Raw genomic sequence first — 21,732 nt, forward strand, 5'->3', positions numbered from 1 at the left:
TCTGTCTGATGTATGGACATTTGTTATTCTTTACACAGTTAATCACTTTGGTTCACTCCTCACAACACCTCAAAGTGTGGAGGAAGCAGTGGCTCAGATAACCAGTCGTTCCAACCAAGGTGTGGAGTTCATGTTCAGACAGTCTGAAGACACGTGTGTCAGGTTACCTGTGGATTCAGAATATGCTGTGGGTGTGGATGTTGAGCTCACACTGACTGAAGACTGCTGGCTAACAGCTAACGCTGCATGAACTCCTGCACGGCGCTGCTGACCGTGTCCATCCCATAATGACCTCAGTGTACCATCCTGTGATGTGTCCAGCAGGAAAACAAAGCTCAGATCAGGCATAACGATGAGTTCACTGCACACAGACGCCTCCACAGTCACAGATCTCAGTGCAGCAGAGCATCTTTGGTAGAGTGACATCATAGCCTGTGTGTGATGACATCACATTAGCATGGACCCAAACCTCTGAGGATGTTTCCAGGACTGTGATGAGTCCGTGTCATTAACAAGCAAGGGACCAGGGTGCCGGCACGGTGTACCTAATAAAGTGGCCATCGAGAATGCCTCTGCGCGACGTCTCCATCTCAAGTGTCTCCAGCAGGGGGAGCCGTCTGATCCTTTATTGTCACAGAGACATGTCACTGCACACACTCATGGCCACTTTATTAGGCACACCTGTTCCGATGCACGGCAGCCGCTCTGTGCTTGTGTACCTAATAAAGTGGCCCTGTGTGTGAACCCACAGTCACAGGAGACGAGTGTCTGATATGTTTGGTTTTACAGACGAGAGAGAACACAGAGGGAGAATCTGTGAAGTCAACATCGAGGCCCCACTGAGATGAAAGAAGAGCCACTGACAACCACAGACCTCAGTCTGACCACAGTGGCGTCTACATCCTTAGACACAGAGAGAGAGAAGTAAACAGAGGTCAGTAAACACATCACAGAGGTCATTGAGAAGCAGTGCATGATGGGAAGATGAGTGACACAAACTAGAAGCGCTCTGTCACAATCTGTTGAGAAATCGTCTAAGCCTGGTCGGCAACCTGCGGTCTTTAGTCCTCAGTGCGGCTCCGCGTGGTTTGGGAAAATAAATGAGAAGTATTTAGCTGAAGTGTTTGTGTGTATATATGTTTATGTTAGCTCCTTTTTAACTTGCAGTTCTAAATTGGAAGATTATTGTGATTTTTGAAATATAAAAATAAAATTATATTCTATTAACTTTTCATCGCTCAAAATAAGCGTCACACTCGCGGAAGCCGGTCTAGCCGCCGAAGCGCCTGCATTTATCGAGACTTTCAACCCCAGGTAGGCCAGTTATGGCTCTTCAGATCCACATTATGTCAGCAGCTCCACCGTGAACTGTGTTCAAACAAACAGCGCTCACGCCTCACAGACGACAGCTTACAGTCCTGCGTAAAGATGAACGTGCCTTCGTACAGACGCTGTGCGCAGAGGTTCAGGAGCAGAAGTCCCGTTGTAAACATATCACGGCAGACCCGACGATGTTTGCATGAACGCGCTTTTCAGCATCTCTTTATTGACCACTTTTCACACACGGTTGCTGTGCGCACACAGCCGGTGTTAAAGCTCACAGACCGACACAACAGCAGAGACGTTAAGGCGGCGAGGCGTGATTGCAGGTGCCGCTCAGGTGCGTCCACCTCCCCTGCAGCGCTGCAGACCACGCCCCGCCACACACATTAACCAGGTAAATACATATTTAGGCAGAATTTTGCAAAAATCTATTTTTTTTTTCAGCAGCATACAGCTTTTTTCCCAATATTTTTTTTAAAAGTCAGGTCAAGGCTCCAAAAGCCCAAAGGCGATATAAGGGTGGCTCACAGCAGTTTTTAGTTCAGCTTTCCTTTAATTACATAAATAAAATGTAATTTTCTCTGTAGCACTTCATGGATTTCATAAGCAACACACCCTAGTTGTTCACACAAAGCATAAAGGTAAATAACAAAGTGTTATCTTCATGTTAGATGTCAGAAAGTATTTGTCTTTGTCGTTGCGTGGAAACCAGGTCCACGTGGCTCTTTGGGTCTTAAAGATTGCTGATCTCAGCTTTCGTTCCCCGTCCGACAGCACACATTTACTCTGACACTGAAAGTGAAACTGGGCAGATGTCAGACTGATACCACACATTTCTTTTAAAAGCTGGTGTTTTCTGTATTAACCGCTGTGGTCATGTGGTTCAGCGCGGTCACTTCTGTTCAGTTCAATTTTATTTATAAAGCGCCAAATCACAACAACCGGTTGGGGCGAGAGAGGGAAGACAGGATAAAGACATGCTGTGGAAGAGAGACAGAGATTAATCAGTATGATTCATTGCAGGTAGAGTCGTGGTCTCTGAGCTGAGACTGTCTCCGGTTTGTCTCCTCTGCTCAAAGCTGCAAACTCCTCAGAGCAGCTCTGAAGCTTCAGAGAGAAGAAGCTCCCTAAGAACCCCTAAGGTGGTGTGAAACATTCACAGCTGGATGTTTTTAAGTGACTCTTTCATGACATTAACACATGTGAGGTTAACTATAAATCTCAGGAGTGTCTATCAAACTCCTGAGATGTGTTTGCTCCTGTTCACGGCTGTCGCTGACTCTGAGCCTCTGTAATAAACCTCCAAGGTCTCCATGTGTAAAGAAGTCTTCGTGCTGCAGTGAATCTGACCCTTAATGTTCTTCTTTAAGCTTCAAACACGTGTAATGAAGAAAGCTTGTTTATATGAGCTCCATAAAAACATCAGAGCAGGTTGAGGTGGCGTCCATCTCTGAACACTGTAGTTTGAGCATTCATCATCAATGAAAGCTGTTCCTTTGTAATTGTCACGGTCCCCGTGTCTCTCTGGTTGGCCCACGCTGGCTACAGGTTTTGTTGTTGTTAGTTTTAGTTTTTTTGTCTCTCCTCCTCCTCTCTGCCTGGGTGGAGCTCATTACGGGCTCTCACTCTTGGCCCACGCACCCCTGTGGATGGTGTCCACCTGCGGCTGATCTGGCTGATTTCCCCAGCTGCTATTTAAGGCAGTGGCACAGAGCAGCTCACCGCTGGAACGTCGAACCACCTGAGTTCGTGCTCGCGGCATATTCAAAGAAGAATCGCTTACACGTGTTTTATGTTGTGGAACTAACCTTTGACCTTCTGTCTGTAGATTCTGGACCGAATCACCGGATCTGTCCAAGTGGGGCAGTGTGTGGAGTGTTGGAGCGAGTGCGGCTGAAGAGGAGTGCGTGTGTGCGGAGGAGCGGTGGCGGTGACTGAGGGGAAGAGGAAGCGTGTGTGTGGATTCCCCCCCCCCCCCCCCCCTTCTCTCCCTGGAGCCCTGGACCCCCTCCCAACTCACTGTACATATATTTTGCACTAAGGTGATCCCTATTGTAAATAAATCCCCTTTTTGTTTCCTTGAAAGAACTGTCTGCGCGTGGGTCCGTTCAGTAGCCATGACAGTAATCCTCCAAACCAGCTTTCCATGACCTCGATGAGATCATCAAGGTCATGGAAAGGTGGGATAGGCTGTTGTAGTTTTATAACTGTGATGTGTGTGTGGTTGTAATTACATACAGATCCATGCTGTAGTTTAAACTGGTCCTTATACCTGAATTTATTGTGTACCCACAAAGGAGACTCATTAAGCTAATTAATGATGTAGGGCTGACTCGTGCGCAGCTGTTTTACATAGGTTAACTTTTCTTTATTGTGCATTTATTCCCGGTCTCAGTGCACATTTATTTAGAGCTGTGAGTACACCTCACTCACCGCTCACACTGAAAACACGCTCTCCTCTTTCTGCACATTCACAGTTGCAGCTCATGTTTGTACTGCAGGTTATCAGACATGACCATTAATGCTGAAGCAAAGAAGATGTGACAATGACCGATAGTGAAACTGAGACACTGCCCAGAGAAGTGGATAAGAGGAAACAAGCTTTATTTACTGATCTCGGTTCAGGATTCTGGTCAGACGAGACACAAAAACACAAACCAAGTGTTAAAAACCACAGTTTGTTTACAAAGTTTATAAGTAGTACTCTGTGTTTTATAAATGTGTATAAATACAGCTCAGTGCATGTCTTATCAATCTTCTATATACCATTGCTGCTCCTTAGTTTACCTTTATAAACACAGATGTGTTGTTATGACTGTGATCATGATTATCAGCAGCAGTAACAGCTGATATCAGCAACTCTAACAGTAACATGTCTGTATTTATGAGTGACTCAGCAAGGAAGCGAATACTCACTAATGTTTAATGGTGTAACTTTATTATAAAGTGCTGCACGTGGTTTATCTGTGAGCTCTCCGAGTCAGGTGCGTCTAAAAAGCATGAAGCAAACATTTAGAAAAAAATGCAACTAAAATGTAGGTTTTTTAAATTATTTGTTTAAATAATTAATGAAAATGTGTTCAAATGTGTTAAACTGAATGTTTGTCAATCCAGTAAATGTTTCCTTTAAATGGAGCATTTTATAAAATTACATAGAAAACTAAAGTTTCTGGGTCATTGTGGGCGGCGATGGTTTAAAATTAGTGTCAGACTGAAGCTCTGCTGGGTTTTCACCGTAGTAACAGTGAACAGAGTGAACTGCAGGAGTGTAAGAGACTCGGGCTGGAAACATGATAAAGTGTGAGAATGTAAGAAGATCAAAATGATGCTCAAAGAGAATAACAACATCATAACTGTATCGTAACTGAGCTTTGAAGAGTTATACTTGTTTGCGCTTGTCTCTGAGTCGGTTAGGTTACAGTTCACCCTCCGGTCTGTGGGCAGTTTCACGCATAATAGGAGTTAAAAACCATGACGAAGTTAAAAAAGTGTTAAATAACAGATTGTGTTATTCAGCTGATATGTGTCCACTAATAAAAGCAGGCTAACTCTAATATTAGGGTACTCGTCTGGGGCGCATTTAGGAATTTAGAAAATGCATGAAGACAAAACCGTGACTCATAATTACATCAAAGCTCAACTAAACTAAAGCCTCCTCTGAATAATTCTGTAGAAAAAAAACTCAACAAAAGTCTAGGATTATTTTAATATATCATTTTATTTTTTTCCAATATTGTTTCAGTTGTTTTAGTTTAGTTAATTTTACATCATGTGATGAGAATACTTTCTTCACAGCTGGTTTTAGTCTTGAGTTTTAGTTTCCACCCTGTGGCTGTGTGACTCCCGAGAACATGACATGACAACACCACAGGAAGCTTCCCCATCAGCTGAGCTGTAACATCCTCCAGCTGTTATATGGCTGGCGGATGTAGACAGTACAGAGAAAATAGTTCCAACATTAAACTGTTACAAGGTGTAAAGTTAAACATATACAGATTGAAACGTTATGTTATTAGTAAAAGTGGGAAACCCTCTCTGGGCTTCACTGTTACAGCAGTTTAACCTCCAACATCAGACATTCATCTGTGAGCCGATACACAAAAGCTGGGATTCAAAGAGTCAGCAGGAGAGCGAGCGGAGAGCAAAGGCATGTCCACAGTCCGTGACATGTTTCAGTAACAAATCTTTCAGGAAGTGACTTTGAGGAGCGGGAAGAAACCAGTATCACATGTGCAGTCTGAGAAATGAGAAGCTGGAGCTTCCCACACGATGGACGCTTCCCTCTGCTCATGTGTGATGAAACGTCAGCGGAGTCAGAGCAGCAGACTCATTCAGAGTATTCAGAATCCTCGAAGAGCGCGCACTCAGCCGTGAGGTCAACCACCGCCTCGTAGTTTTCTTCAATGCACTGGGTCATCTCCACGGAGACGGGAAGTCTGTTTGCTGTGGGCAAAGCATCGGGGTGAATGTTAGTCTCCACACATATACATACAGTCCTCAGTGAGACATGCTGCACCGCGGGCACCATCGTATGTCCAAGTTGGCCCACAGCAGGCCCACAGTGGGCAGCTGTGGGTGAACTGTAGGGCTGTGACTCATTACCGATGATACAGGACAATGGGTTTTAGTCTTTTAGTCTTGTCTCCATCATGTCTTCCAGCTTTGGGGTCTCCAACTCCAGTCCTCAGAGCTACCGTCCTGCAGCTTTTAGATGCATCCTTGTTCCGACACACCTGAATCAAATGAATGGCTTGTTACCAGGCCTTTCCCTAACTCGATGAAAAGCTGAAGAGGTAATTCAACCATTTGATTCAGCCGTTTCTCTGCATTAAAACAGTAGCTCTCAAAGACTGGAGTTGTAGATCTCTGCTTTAAACCGTGCAGCTCTGGAGGTCTGTGCAGCTACAGATCAGGCGTGTACACCTTTTACTGCACCAGGTCACAGTTGAATCGATCACAATCAGGTTCCAACTTCTTAAAATAGTTTCAGACACTAGAAGCTGTTACCTTTGGTTCTTGTCTGCTGTTATTTGGGTGTATAAAGGTTAGTATGTGAGCCTGACCCTGGTTAAGAGCGGTGAAATATCAGATTAAAGCTATGGTTTGGCTTTAGCAGTCCGGTTACTGTAATAATTAAAAAGGCAGTGCAGACGTTTGTGATTTTACAGTCAGAGCTGCCAGCAGGACAGCAGCAGTGATGCACCTGTGTGCAGGTATCTACCTGAGCGCCTGGTGGCCAGCCGGTCCAAGCAGATGGACAGCAGCAGGCCGGTGGTGATGGAGTAAATACAAAAGGCCAGCAGGTGGGAGAGGAGTCTCAACACAGGCACACAAGAAGAAGGAGCAGGAGGACGAGGTGAGGAACAGTTGGTGGGAGGAGGAGGAGGGGGAAGAGAGGGGAAGGGGGACATGGTTTCACGAGAATGGACAGATGATCTGACGGAGGTCGTCGGGGGATCTGCAGGAGAGATAAGGAGGCGTCCTCAGTTCATTCACTCAGGGTTCGATAGAAAGGCTCAATGTGAGCGGTGCAGCGAGGCTACACCACAAACACAGGCTTTCATCTCCATCTATTAGTAATAGATGCTGAAGAGGAGCGTGCTAGTTATTGCATCATTATTGATCGTGATTATAACCACAGTTAAATCTCAGAGTGATGAATTCTCTGTCTTTGCTCCACGTGCTCTCCATCGAGGTCAAGGACATTAGAAAAACACAAAAGAGGCCCAATTTATGATGACAGCAAAAGATGTCAGTGTTCTGACCTCTGACCCTCAGGTAGCTATGAGCAGATGATCCACTCAGATCAGTAGCACACCAGTAGAAACCCTCATTAGACTGCTGCACGTTGGAGATGGTGTGCTCTTTATTTCTAGGTCCAAGAAGACGTCCACTGTAGAAGAAGTAAGCTGCCACTGTTTCACCAGTGCTGAGCCTGCAATGCAGAGTGAGATTACTTCCTTTTGTCACAGGAAGTGCCGGGATCTCCAGGATCACTCCTTTTTCTGGGTAAGAGAGACAAAAGTACACACATGTAGACTGGAAGCTTCTGGAGACAGCATGCAGGAGGTCAAATGATGACGCCATAGGACTGAATTCATGACCGTTCATCATCACAGACTATAAATGATGGTGTGGCCACTGCAGTCTGACCCTCTGCTTTTATAATGATCACTCAGAGGCATTTTCTTCTTGCTATGATGGAGAAGAACAGATAGCTAGCGTAGCTGTCAAGCTGCTTCCATAGACCATACTGATGTTTGCTAATCAGTGCTACATATCGTCCAAATTAAAACTGGCATTTCACTGAAGTGCAGCACAAACTTCTGAGGTATTCTGTTATTACAATTAACTAACCAGCAGCCATCCTATTGGTCCAAAAGCATAAACACGGTCCAGAGGTAACTTTGCTAGTAACCACAGCTGCCTGTCAAAGCCCCGTCACTGAAAGAGGCCACGCCCCCACCGATGACACTTTAATACGGTTTAAACAGGTGAGTAACAAAAACATTCTCTCCCAGTATTTTGCCCTTTTATTGTTATAAAGGGCAAAATTAGATTCACTTATTTATTTATTAGATATTTTAACATGAGAGCCTGTGAGGGCTAACGCCCTGCTGGAGCCTCTAGTGGACATTACAGGAACTGCAGGAACTTTCAGCCCCGCAGGTCGATGGCTGTTCTGTACCACAGTGCAGCAGATTTAACACCATCTAGTTTAGTGTAGCAGTGAGTTCTAAGTACTTAAGTGTCTCCTAATTACAAGTATTTTAAGTATATCAATGTTTTCTAGCCTAAAAAATCCAAAACAATATGAACAAAAATCTGAGACATTAATTGAAACATATATTAAAACAATATGAAAGTACAATTCAGACAACGTGTCATTTGAAGTATAAACTGGATTCTTACGGCTCATCTCCACATTGTTGATCTATGGATCAAGCTGTTATTCACACATTCAAGGTGCTTTGTGCTAAATGCACTTGCACCTGCATATATATAAAAATAAATATATGGTTGTACTTCACCTGTCACAGGTGGTCCTGATGCTGTAATGCCCTTAAATGTTCAGAGCAACTGTGGAAAAAAAGAAGAAAAGAAACAACTTACTTTACCTGAAACACTGATGGTGACGTCATCACTCTTCTGCCCAGAACTGGTTTCACACCAGTAAATCGCTGTGAAGGTTGTTTTAAAGTCCTGAACACACAAGGACTCATCAAGTCTAGTGAAGTCTGCTGCTGCTCCACACTCATCAGTCTGGTTTCCTCTGGTCCTCCTCACCGTCCATCCATCATCACAGCTCAGAGACACTGGAGAGGATCCGCTGAAGACCTGCTGAAGGTTTGGACTGACAGACAGAGACACTGGAGGACACATGTGTAAATGTATTTGTGTTCTTGTTGGAGTCTCACTGATCGTTTTCACATCATCTCCTCACCTGCAGAAACAGTCGGTGCAGACAGCAGCAGCACACACACACCTGCAACAGGAGGAAATCCACAGACTTGAGCTTTTTCTCACGTCCTCAGAGGTGCACACTAACAGACTGTGGCAGACGTCCACAGATCAGGAAGAAGACTGGACCATCCGGGACAAAAGACCGATATTTTCTTGGTTCCACATTCCTCACTATAAAGCACCTGAAGTACTGCTGAATCATCACAGCCTAATTGTTTTCAGCTTTTAGATCATTGTGTAAGTTTCCTCATACGGGACAAAATATAAAAACTTTGGAAGGTTTTTGAAACCTTTAGACTCCCAGTTGCTGGTTTTCTTTCCTCATTTGTAATATTTATTGTGTCCTTTGTTGTTTGTGTCTATATTAAGAATAAACATTTAAAAAACAAGCACATCTTTTACAGAGACCCTGACTCTAAACTACAGACCCTGCTGAACATTAAACATTTCTGATTGGATTATTTTCTGGATTTACACAGAACAGAAAGGAGCAGACTTCCTGTTTTCTCCCCCGACAACACGGAGTAAACTCTCAGGATTCATCCAGTGTCCGTCCTTTACCTGGAGCTGGACTCACTCTGTGGTAGCTGGACTCACTGAGTGGGTGAGTGGGTGTAGGATTGCTGTGTGTGACTCACCGGGGAGCAGAGCCACAGGTGCAGTCTTCATGGTGTCTGGATGAGCATCGAGGGTCAGTGTGAGCTGCAGACTTTCACTTCAGCTCTTTCACAGCCGCCTGTTACCACATTAAAGACGGAAGCCTCAGTATAAGGAGGGGAAACAGGAGCAAAGGTCTGAGCTCTCAGCCAATCACGTTCAAGTACGGCCTTCTTAAAACTGACCTGCAAACGCTGCAGTTTAGAAATCCTTCGCGAGCTGTGTGAGTCTATCAGAGGTCCTTCAGTCAGTCTGAAGAAAACACAACAGCTGAGATTGTTAGTCTATAAACAAACTGCACCACAGTCACATGACGGCAGCGTCGCCACCTCTGAGCTAATGAGTTCCTGCAGCACAGAAGCTCCTCACCCGCTCACATCACCTGCCTGTGAGTTCAGAGGCTTCTGTTTGGATGCACACACAGAGCTGCAGACCACGTCTGACCAGCAGCGACTGGTTTGAATCTGACCTCCAGCTCTTCTACTGGACCTCTAAAGTGGGTCTCGTGTCCAGACACGAGTGTTTTTAACTCTCAGTGGCTCGTGTTGGACAGGAGATATGTGAAATGCGCCGGAGTGATGTTCTAATGCAGGTGGTCGGAAATAAGAAGTAAAACAAGCTCACAGTGAGTCAGTGTGGGTGAGCTGTGGCCAGGACAAACCCACAGTTAGTCCACGTGATCCCACCTACATTTTACTAAACCTATAGGCCTTTATGTGTGAAACTGCAGGGGCCCTGTGGGTGATAACTGTGGGTTTGTCCTGCCCACAGCTCACCCACACTGACTCACTGTGGGCTCAGGAGGACACGTTAGCCGGGGCATTATTATTTATTATAAAATAAAAGATGAAGCCAGAGAAGATGTTTTATTACACGCTCAGAAAATCGATGCTAGGAAGAAAGAAAGAAGGAAAGAAAGAAAGAAAGAAAGAAAGAAGGTCAGGAGAGGAAGAAGAAAGCTTGGATTTAAAGGGGAGGATGCTCATTTAAAGCTTTGATGTAAGTCCTCGTGTTTAAATCAAATGTTATGTTTGTTCACACTGTGAAACCTGCTGCTAAACAAACTGAGGCAGACTGACTGTGTTGTTTAAAGTCGTCTGCAGGTTAGTTTGCTGCACTGTGATTGGTTTAAAGCTTCCTCCACCACTTCAACCTCTTTTCTGCCCACTTCCTGTTTCGAGGCAAAGTCAGCCTCCTCAATGTAAGAAACAGGACAGATATATTTTTACATTTTCCTTCTCTGCTCATGTTTAACTTACCTGAGTAAAGCTGAGAATCTTTATTGGAAATATAATTTAGACTGAAACGAAGTTTGTAATTCCATCTACTGATGTTATTATATTAATATGACACGAGGTCCAGTTGAACAGTAGTATCTGTACTTCTGCTTAAGTACAGCTTGTGTGTACTTTGCCACCTCTGCTTATTTTCCTCTGTTATTGAGCCTGTCGCTAGTTAGCTAACATAAACTATGTAAGCTATTCAACCAACCACATTATGTCATGCTCCGTACTGACACAAGATGGCGCTACACGTTTTTAAAACTTTAAGCTCTTATTTGTTAAATCCAGCTTCACAGTTATATCAGTTTTTGAGAGCAGGGCTCAGTGATGGAAATGAGCCTTTCTACATTTAAGAGTGTTGTTTCCACTTTAATGGGATCCTACAACTTTAAGTGGAGTGGACACAGCTCAGAGTACGAGAGCTGATGAAGCTCACGTTCACTTCACCATCGGCCTGTACAAATAACTGTCGATGTGTCAGTCTTCCATCAAATGCCAACCCTCAGCATCATCTACAGCAGCAGCTGATTCTCAGACTGAACAGGCTTCATTTCTGTCTCTTTCTCCCACCTAGTGGTCATTCAGTGGTACTACAGATGATACGTCCCTTATAGAAACACGAGGCCTGACTCAGTGTGGCGTCATAAGTCGCTCACAGCCAGTTCAGCTCTTTTAGTTTTGTGTTTTTGCAGTTTCAGTTTGTTAACAATCACAGAGACACTCAGTGGACACAGGAAGTGTTGACTTAAAGTTTTGGACAGTTTTCATGTTGCACATAAAGACTTAGACCTCACAGCGATGGGTTATTAGAAGTGTGCGTGTTCTGTTTTTGAAAGCTGCAGATCATCACTCCAAAATTCTTCATCCCCTTAAAGTCCTGCTGCTGCTGCTGGGAGGTGCGTCCATATGGCAGTTTACAGTTTTCATGCAGGTCACATTGAATGGTTTTATTTTGAAACACCTTGATGGTCTCCTCCATCCTGCCGCTCTGGGGTCAAACTGTGGGATTACCCGGGTAGGACGGTCTGATGTCCAGACCACACCCACAGGCCCTGTTCTGATGCGATCCTGCAGCCTCGATGCCTCGACTGCTCAGTCTGATCACGGGGCCGTTTTCTTCTCTGACGTGATGCTTCATATTCAGCTGGATCAGTGACGGATGGAGGCACTTTTACTGCAGTCACACAAATCCTAAACAGGGAGGAGACAAGCCAACAGTGTCTGTGCTCGGATCCATCAGATACTTGATAGAGCGAGGCTTCAAACAGAAGTCAAGCCAGCACAGAAGACCATGGGCTGCCCTCTCCCCTCCCTGATGGACATTTATTCCTCCCGCTGCCTCAGCAGAGCAACAAACATCATCAAGAACAGCTGCACCCTGGTTCTGACCTGTTCAACCTGCTGCCCACAGGTGCATCAGCACAAAGACCCACAGACTCAAGAACAGTTTAAGGTCTCAGTCTTATTCACAGAAGATGTTCCTGTAAGCATCCACACCATGTCAAGGTCCAAAGAAACCATGATGCTTACTGTGAAGACTACAAAAGTTTGGTTTACAAATCCAGTGCCAGCAAATAGTGCAGAGACTGTAATTGATTGTAGATCACTGTAGTGGTTAACCGCACTCAGGATGATCAAAATAGAAAAGTTACAGATTCATGATTGTGCAGGAATGTGGGCGTGAACCAGAGCAAGGTCAAAGAAACAATAGCTCTATCAATAATATCTGTCAAGGGGACAGGTGAAGGTAGGTCTGCATCCATAGGTGAAGCTGCACCCACGATGTAGGAGCGCCAACAAGGAGGAGCTTCATCTGAAGCCCCGCCTTCACTCTCTGATCACACATCACTTCCTGTTCACATGTTTATGTAATCATTTTAAATCTCTACAGTACCTGATCAATAAATAATAAACAGGTAGATTAAGGTGAGTTGTAATGCAGCATTACAGTTCAGCACACACGTAGAAACATGCACGATCAAAATGTTCTTCTCTGCTGTTTGTTTAAAAAGCCGATCTTCTCTAAAGCTCTGATGTTTCCTGACAGTTGGCAGCTTTGACCTTTGACCCATATGAAGCTTCCAGGATATTTGTGTTTGATGGAAGCATTCAGGACGCTCCATGGATCATCAGAACACACGGAAACAGCACAGCAGCACTGAGGAACAACTGTGATATACATAAGTGATGAACGAAGTATTTAAATGTGTATTTATTTATACAATGATCATCACAGGGCTTTCTGCAGCCCTCTAGTGGATCATGGTGACGTGCATGCACCAGGTCATTGTGGTTTTATGCCTGGCTGTGGAAATCGTCAGTGTTCTGGCGTCATTCAGCACCACTGAGTGATCACTAGAGGGAGCAGGAGACCAGGAGTGAAACTGTGGTTACAGCAGGGCAGCTGTTGTGAGTCGCCAGCTGTGATCTGAGAATCAGCTGGATGTGAGTAAACTAGATCAGGTTAGTGTTGGTGGTTGATTTAATACGAGCTGGTTCTGTGTGGCTGTGTCCACTGGAGGGGTGAAGTCGGGCCGTCGGAGCTCGACCACGACCCCCAGTCTGTTTATTCAAAACAATTCAGGTTACATTTGAAAATTAATCACTTTATAGCTTCGATCACGATCCTCCACTATGGGAAGATACGGCTGCTTGGTAACGTGGTTTCCTTTCTCCATTTATTGTTTTTACTCTATTCAAAACGTATTTGTGAACTTAGTGAGTTTGTACAGCCCAAATTCAAATAAACCTACATTTTTTAAAATCAGCTATCCACTTTGCAAGGGCTTCATATACATGGACTCTAACTGTGCTTTAAACCTGAGTCTAGATCAGCAGGTTCAGATATGAAGCCAAAACCGGACAATTAATCACTCAGTTTATATTATGTATCAACAAAACCCCGATAAAACCGAATGATGTTGTCATTCAGGTCAGTATGATAACAACGTTTATCCATAACAACCCAAACTGGCAGTTTCAAACAAGATGGCTAGAAAATCTAAAACTGGTTAAATTCATAGAGGAGAAAACAGAAAATGACTGAGTTAAAGATCAAACCTGCGCCTCAGTGAGATGGAAGGATTCAAATCATATATTAGAGGTGAAGTCCTCGGCTTTATGAGTGCAAACAGCAAAAAAATGGAATAAACTAATTAAATCTTTGGAATTAGACTTAAATATTAGCGATGAATCAAACTGTTACGTTTGAGAAGTGAATATAATCAATTATCTTCTGATACAGCAACAAAAAGTCTGTGGCGATCTTATTATGATCAGTGGGAGAAAGTGGGAAGGCCCTCGGCATGGAGTTAAGGAAAGCAGTCTTTAATAGCACAAAGACCTCTTCAGCGCATGTAACAGTATACCCATGTGAAATTTATGACAGTTTTAGAGAATTTTATGAAAATGTTTATAAATCGGAACATGCTTCAGAACAGGAACCTTAGATCACATTCAGTCATAGACACTAAGGTACCCCAGGCTCTCCAAGCATTAACAGTGGTAAGAGCACCCGGGCCGGAGGCCTTCTGATTGAATTTTACAAAACTGTCCAAGAAAAATGAATAATTTCACTTTTTAACATGCATGAAGAAGCATATCAAAGTGAGGCTCTCCACCCACTGAGACGGCAATGAGTACTTGTTTACCTGGTAAACCTCCTGCAGAGCGCTCATCACTCAGACCAATGACTCTGATGGGGGTGGACACTAAAATACTTCTATTAGACCCTTGGATCGCACATTTAGTTAGCGTTGTACGAAAGCATCGAGGGTTTCACAACATAAGAAGGGTTCTGAATGTAGGCTCGCCAGGCCTCGGACAGGATAGACCGCTCAGATTTATGTAACGTTCTCCCAAGTTAGGATTTGGAGATCATTTTCTCAGAGGGGTTCAACCTTTGTAACAAACAATACTTTCTAAACCCGTCACATTAGCCATCTCCTATGCTAGTTATTCTGACGATAACAGTAATAACTGACCTATTTGGTGTCTCGCCCTGTAAGATGATGACCTGACCTTTTCTGACTAGGCTGTCTGTCAGCACACCAAAATTCATGCAACAAATTTCCTGGCTGTAATATAAATGATTAAAAATCCTCCATCCTGCTTCTGAACAAGGATGAAAGGCTCAACCCTTTAATGCTGAGTTAATGAAGTTAATACAGAATAAACACAAAGAATGCTTAAATTCAGAGAAGTTTAATAGTGTTCAGGATCAGCACGACTCAGATTAAAGACATCTTTCTAGCATCTGCTGATAGGAAATAATACTGAAACCAGGCCTAACAATGATCCAACTATCACAGAAATGTAGAAGACAAAATGTGTAACATCTTAATGCCAGCTGAACGTCAAAAAGGGACGAAAGTCAATATTTAAAACCTGCGAGTGTTGAACGTTTCTCCCTCCAAAGAAGCGACCCAGCTCAGTCCTTCTGTGCGCTCAGCCAGTTACTGAGGCAGACTATCCTGTTCACCTCTTCTGAGGACAAAGACGCACGCTTGTTTTCAGTGACGTCACCTGAGAGTGAGAATAAGCTCTCACAGGGCACTGTGGTTGCAGGGGTTGACAGGTACTTGCGTGCAATAGATGCCAGCCTGGCATGAGCCCCTTCTCTCTTTGACCACCACTGTAGAGGACACTCCCCTGCGCCCGCTTTGGGCTCTGCTTTGTACCGATCCAGACAGCGGCCGATGGAGTCTTCCTCCTCCTCTGTATCTGAATCTGAAGAACCCAGGAGGAAGATGGACATCTTGCTCTTCTTTGGTGACGGTTCCTCTTTTATCTGGACAGATGGTTGTTGTGCTTGTGTCTCTGCCATCAGAAGGTCATGTACCAGAGTCCACACCTCTCGTCTTTCATCTTTGGGAAGACACTTGAGGTCTTTAAACCTGGGATCAAGGGCAGTAGCGATCTTCAGCCATGTGAGATTGCTGCTGGCCCTCCGCTGAGCTAGGTCTGTGGTAAAAACCATCTTAAACGTCACAACGTAGACTGGGTCATCATCCAAGGGCTCCATGACCCAGAACAAATGACGCAAGGCTGGCAGCACCATGGAACAGGAGACATAGCGCTCTCCCCCCAGCAGTTCGGTCACATATCTGCAACAGAAAGAACAAGTGTGTATTTTTCTACTAATCGCACAGAGACGAACACAAATACCACAATATGTCAGTAAGTGATCCTCTAATTGAAAAGTATTGCAGTTATCTCACTCACTGTTAGCACTGTGTGCTGTGGGTTGGAAAACAGAAGCAAGAGCTGGGGTGGGAGGGGAGAGAGGTTCACCCTGCAAAGCTTTCCTGTGTGTTGTAGGCTAACACGGAGACAGAAAACCATTCCCCTTTAAAACCCCATCTATAATCACCTATCAACATCACATTAACTGTGTCAATCAACATTTCATTAAGATCACAAGCATACATTTGAATTGTGGGAGAAAATACAAACTGCACAGAATCCCAACCAGGAAGTTTGAATCCCGAACCTTCATTCAGTGAGGAAACAGCTCTAACCACTGCACCACCTGATCTCAGCCCAAACACTAACTATGCTAAGACACAACCGCACAGAGACAAACACGTGAAAACACACAGGAGTGTGCTTGAAGACGGAGCTGGAACGTAGACGCGCACAAACGAGAAACAGGATGATTTACCTGCAAGGTTCGAGCAGCTCCTCCAGCTTCTGCAGTCTGTCGAGCTCCTGCTCAGTCAGCATGGTCACCGTGCTGTTTTGCTGAGCCAGGATGGAGGTGAGCACGGATTTGTTTCTCTGGATCTGCTTGATCATCTCCAGGGTGGAGTTCCATCTAGTCTGAGCATCCTGAACCAGTGCTTCCGTGTCATGTCCATGTGCAGCTTGCTGTGCATTTAATTCCTGAGCGTTCGCCGGACTATCCTCAAAATGTCCAACAATCTCGCGACATTTGGCCAGAACTCTTTCAAAGCCGCTGTCGTTCAGAGCAACTGTGATGGCACTGTGCAGAATGTGGGCCGTGCAGGGCATGTGTTCAAATGGAAGCAGGCTGGCCACATCGACCATGTTGCCATACAGCCACGCACTGTCGGTGCCGAGCGTGGTTAGCTTGTCCCCGATTTTCCACTCGTTTGCAACACTCAGAAAATGGTCAGCATAGTGTCTCTCTTCAGTTTTACTCACCGCTAGTGCAAACGACTGTAGAGCCCAGTCGTTATCAATAAAGTGCGCTGTGACGGCGCAGTAGTTATCGCTGTCCACCGACGTCCAGTGGTCTCCGGTGAGGGCGACGTTCATTGCTCCCAGGAGCGTGGTGTGCCGCTGAGCCCTCTGGTCCTCATACACAGCGCGCAGTCTCGACACAATGGTTTCTGTGGAGGGCGGATTGTAGCACATGTCTCCCGATGCAGCGCGAAGGACTTCTTTCAGTCCGTCATCTTCTACCATGCTCGCTGGTCGGCAGCTTTTAGCTATCCAAACAACCAAGGCGCTGGTTAACTTTTCACTCACTTCTTCTGTTTTTAGCCCACGATAGTCCTGCGATTCAGCCGGGTGCTTCGCTCTCAGGTGATACCCCAGAGACGAATTGCTTCTGTGGTACCTGAATTCAGCTTCGCAAATCGTGCACGTTACTCTCGTTTTGTCCAACACGCCGTTAGGCAACTTCTTAAAGTAAAACTTTCCGCCCAAAGGTCCGTCCTTCTCCATGCTCGCGCCTGTTAGCTACAGTAGCATGGCAACGCTTCTTCTTCTTCTAATCATTTCCGGCAGGCCAAAGGCCAGCATAGCACAGTGCTGCCCCCTAATGCAGAGCTGCTGAACACAGGAATATTTGGATTTGCTTCTTTTTCTCTGCTCATGTTCAACTTGTCTGATTCAAGCTGGGAATATTTATTAGAAACAAAGTGAATAATATTATTTTATTATCACGTTGATGCAGCACATGGTTCAGTTAGCTTTGTATAAACACGTGTTAGAAATGTTCTTCAATCAGCTCTTTTTACTCTCATTTCACAGCCAGTACTTTTTACTTTTACTTGAGTAAAGAAGTTGAATTAGTACTTGGAGTATTTTTAACAGTAGTACTTCTACTTCAGTACACACTGTGTGTACTTTTACCACCTGTGTCTGAGACCTCCTTCAGGGTCCACCTGAAGCTCTCAGTCTGCTGTGGAAAAAGGAAATCCAGGTGAGTTTCTCCTGATCACCTGAGGCCGTCATTACTGTGTGAACCCACACACCACTCCTCACTCCTCCACCCACTGCACACAGTCACTGAGTAAAGGGAGAGGCAGGAAGAGGCGGAGCAACAGCTGAAAAACAAGAAGCTCAACGTCATTTTGCAGAAGTGAAAGTGTGAGAGAGCAGCAGCAGAGCTGCAGTCGAGTCCTGTTTGTCTCTAAAAGAAGATTCACTGGAGTCCATCAGGTTCCTCTCAGCAACAGTGGTGAGTGCAGCTGATCACACTTCCTGCTTCTACACAAATCTTCACTCTGTTCACTTCATCAGGGCTCTAGAGCGCCACCTCATTCCTCCATGGTGCCACTTAGGCTACGTCCACACTCGCCCGGATAGATTTGAAAACAGCGCTCCGCGTCCACACTAGTGTTTTCAGTCGTTTTCACAGAGTTGTGCGTCCACATTAAGACTGCCGAAAACGCTTACGTTCCAGTCCTGCGCATGCGTGAAACGCAAGACGATTCGACTGGTCTCATTTCTGTCTGCTGCTTATTCACTTTCCAGCTGTTTGAAACGTCGCAGCAGAGGTGGAGGAAAAGCACCGAGTTTTAAAATGGACTAACAGTGAGGTGGAGTTGTTGCTGCGAGTAACACAAAAGTACAAAGTTGCAAAAGCGAGAGAGAATTAAAGAATTTGAAGAAAAGCTCTGTGGAGCATGTGCAGACTGATATTCATCTTTAATAGGACTGTCAAAACTGCTGCTGTATAATACCTTTGTTTAATTGGTCACATGCCTGCATCACATGACTAACATGCGTCATCGTTTTAGAAAGTCTCTGTTTTCACTGTTCACACTGTGACACAAACGCACCGTCTCCAAATGTTTCGTTTTCAAAATGTTTTCCTTGGAGAAAACGTCGTCTCAGTGTGGAGGCCAAAGCAGAGAGAAAACTGCTTTTTCAAACAAAAACGCATTAGTGTGGATGTAGCCTAAACAAATAGGTCACACCGGTACGACCAACCATTCGAGCAAAAACAAAAGGAAAAGTCCCCGTGTGGTCAACAACACATTATGCCCATATCGTTGGCTAAACCAATCAGAGAGAGGGCAGGACCTCTGTGATTGGCCGTGTGGACGTTTGAAAGTGCAGGAGGTGAGCAGCCTGATAGGATGGATGTAGCTGTGGGTAATGAGAAAAGAGGAAAAGAACGACTGATAACTTTTTCGTTGAGGCCGGTGCTCTGACACGGAGCCATCAACCTCTCAGTGTCTAACAGTCGAAGAAGCTGTTGAAGAATCGTGTTCTGTGTGTGATGCTGCTGTCCGCTCTGTTGTGTCTGAGATTGCATGTACAGCTTTGTATGTGCAGGTCCATGGATGCATGTGTTGTTCCCATAATCCTCTCTGCAGACTTTCTGACTCTGCAGAGCCTTCCTCTCTGTCTGTGTAGTGTTTCCATACCAGACAGTGATGCCTGCGGTGAGGATGCTGTCTATCAGTCCTCTGCAGGCCTGGGTGAGAGGGTGGTGGTTCATGCCAGCTTTCCTGAGCAGCCGAATGAAATAAAGCCTTTGCTGGGCTTTTTTCACAGTTGCTGTAGTGTTGAGAGTCCAGCTCAGGTCTGATGTAACCTGCAGTCCCAGGAATCTGTGGCTGTTTGCCCTCTCCACCTCCGTCCCTTTGACGATACTCTTATCGTCTGCAGGGGAGGGAGTTCTTCCAAAAGTGCAGTATTCATTCCTTGGTCCGTGTTGAGGATGAGGTGAAGAAGCTTCTGTGATGAAAAGAAACTTAAAGAAGTCCAGACGCTTTTCTCTCCAAGCTCCTCAGACTACTGACGCTTGTTTCTCTCTTTGTAAAATGAAATTTAAAGTGAATTTTGAATCAAATGTTTCTCTTCTTTCTCCCTCAGAGTGCAGACATGTCTGCTGCCAGCAATCTGCGATCTGAAGATCAGTTTCTGTGCTCCATCTGTCTGGATGTGTTCACTGATCCAGTCTCTACTCCATGTGGACACAACTTCTGCAAAACCTGCATCAGTCAGCACTGGGACATGAGTCAGAGCTGTCAGTGTCCCATGTGTAAAGAGACTTTCTACACTCGACCTCAGCTGAGGGTCAACACCTTCATCTCTGAGATGGTTGCTCAGTTCAGACGTGAAGCTCAGCAGAAAGCCAGCAGCAGCAGCTCAGAGCAACAAGCTGCCAAACCAGGAGAAGTTCCCTGTGACGTCTGCACTGGAACCAGACTGAAGGCCCTGAAGTCCTGCCTGGTGTGTCAGACCTCCTACTGTCAGACTCACCTGGAGCCTCATCTGACACTGAAAGGCCTGAAAAGACATCAGCTGGTTGATGCTGTGGAGAACCTGGAAGGCAGGATGTGCACGAAGCATGATAACCTTCTGCAGCTGTTCTGTAAGACCGACCAGACATGTGTCTGCATGCTCTGCCCTGTTTTAGACCACAAGAACCACGAGTTTGTTCCTCTGAGAGAAGAATATGAAGGAAAGAAGGCAGAGCTGGAGAAGACAGAGGCTGAGATTCAGCAGATGATCCAGAAGAGACGACTGAAGATTCAGGAGATCACAGAGTCGGTGAAGATGAGTAAAGATGCTGCAGACAGACAGAAAGCAGAAGGTGTTCAGGTCCTCACGGCTCTGAAGGAGTCTGTTGAGAGACGCCTGAAGGAGCTCATGAAGGAGATCGAAGACAAACAGGAAGCTACAGAGAAACAGGCTGAAGGTCTCATCAAAGATCTGGAACAGGAAATCTCTGAGCTGATGGAGAGAAGCTCTGAGGTGGAGCAGCTCTCACGCTCTGAAGACCACCTCCACCTCCTCCAAAGCTTCTCCTCCCTGAAAGCTGCTCCACCCAGCAAGGACTGGACAGAGGTCAGAGTTCATCCACCATCATATGAGCGGACTGTGGGGAGAGCTGTGGCTCAGCTGGAGGAGACAGTCTGGAAACCCATGAAGAAGAAGCTGTTAGAGGCTGAGCTGCAGAGGGTGCAGCAGCATGAGGTGGATGTGACTCTGGATCCTGATACAGCTCATCCTAAACTCATCCTGTCTGATGATGGAAAACAAGTTTATCATAGTGATGTGAGGAAGAATCTTCCAGACAACCCAGAGAGATTTTCTCTGTGTGTTATGGTTTTAGGAGAGCAGAGTTTCTCTTCAGGCAGATTTTACTTTGAGGTTCAGGTTAAAGGAAAGACTGAGTGGGATTTAGGAGTGGCCACAGAGTCGATCAACAGGAAGGGAGGAATCACACTGAGTCCTCAGGATGGTTTCTGGACTGTGTGGCTGAGAAATGGAAATGAGTACAAAGCTTGCTGCTGACCCTCCAGTCCGTCTCTTTCTTCTTCCTGGTCCTGAGAAGGTGGGGGTGTTTGTGGATTATGAGGAGGGTCTGGTCTCCTTTTATGATGTAGGTGCTGCAGCTCTGATCTACTCCTTTACTGGCTGCTCCTTCACTCACAGACTCCACCCATACTTCTGTCCCTGTACCAATGATGGAGGTAAAAACTCTGCACCTCTGATCATCTGTCCTGTCAATCAAACTGATCAACGACTGATTTAATTGGATGAATGATTGATTTTTCTTGAAGGGAACAAATGAACATATTGAGTGTAAATCCTCTACAGTCTCCATGTTTCTATAGAATCTGATCATCAGGACTCTGATTCACACTTTGATTCTCATGGAGTTTGATTTGAACAGAAGAAAAGTTGAATCAGGAAATGTTCCCACTGATGGAGACTCGAGCTGAAGAGCAAATATCAGAGAACAAATGTCCAAAAGCTTCATTTCCAATAAAGTTTGTTCAATGCTTTGAGTGAA

General features: G+C 45.2%; 2 protein-coding genes and 1 pseudogene across 3 annotated transcripts; 1 reads left to right on the forward strand and 2 right to left on the reverse strand.

Annotated features, from left to right (window-relative positions):
• Window positions 1-5,046: 5,046 nt before the first annotated feature.
• LOC101486413 (uncharacterized) lies at window positions 5,047-9,520 on the reverse strand. Its single transcript, XM_024800867.2, has 6 exons — window positions 9,426-9,520; window positions 8,768-8,809; window positions 8,442-8,693; window positions 7,089-7,328; window positions 6,545-6,781; window positions 5,047-5,766 (listed from the first exon to the last, which is right to left on the reverse strand). Exons 1-6 carry the CDS (start codon window positions 9,454-9,456, stop codon window positions 5,651-5,653), a joined length of 918 nt encoding a protein of 305 aa, XP_024656635.2. The 5' UTR covers window positions 9,457-9,520; the 3' UTR covers window positions 5,047-5,650.
• Window positions 9,521-14,914: 5,394 nt separating this feature from the next.
• On the reverse strand, window positions 14,915-17,995 carry LOC101484054 (E3 SUMO-protein ligase ZBED1). Its single transcript, XM_004575742.5, has 2 exons — window positions 16,390-17,995; window positions 14,915-15,832 (listed from the first exon to the last, which is right to left on the reverse strand). The coding sequence occupies exons 1-2, from the start codon at window positions 17,415-17,417 to the stop codon at window positions 15,157-15,159; spliced, it is 1,704 nt and encodes a 567-aa protein (XP_004575799.2). The 5' UTR covers window positions 17,418-17,995; the 3' UTR covers window positions 14,915-15,156.
• Window positions 17,996-18,014: 19 nt separating this feature from the next.
• Window positions 18,015-21,732, forward strand: LOC106676654 (E3 ubiquitin-protein ligase TRIM21-like; annotated as a pseudogene). Its single transcript, XR_013097033.1, has 2 exons — window positions 18,015-18,156; window positions 19,803-21,732. The product of XR_013097033.1 is annotated as an E3 ubiquitin-protein ligase TRIM21-like (transcript).

This window comes from Maylandia zebra, linkage group LG3, assembly GCF_041146795.1.
Source record: "Maylandia zebra isolate NMK-2024a linkage group LG3, Mzebra_GT3a, whole genome shotgun sequence".
NCBI classification, from domain to species: Eukaryota; Metazoa; Chordata; class Actinopteri; order Cichliformes; family Cichlidae; genus Maylandia; species Maylandia zebra.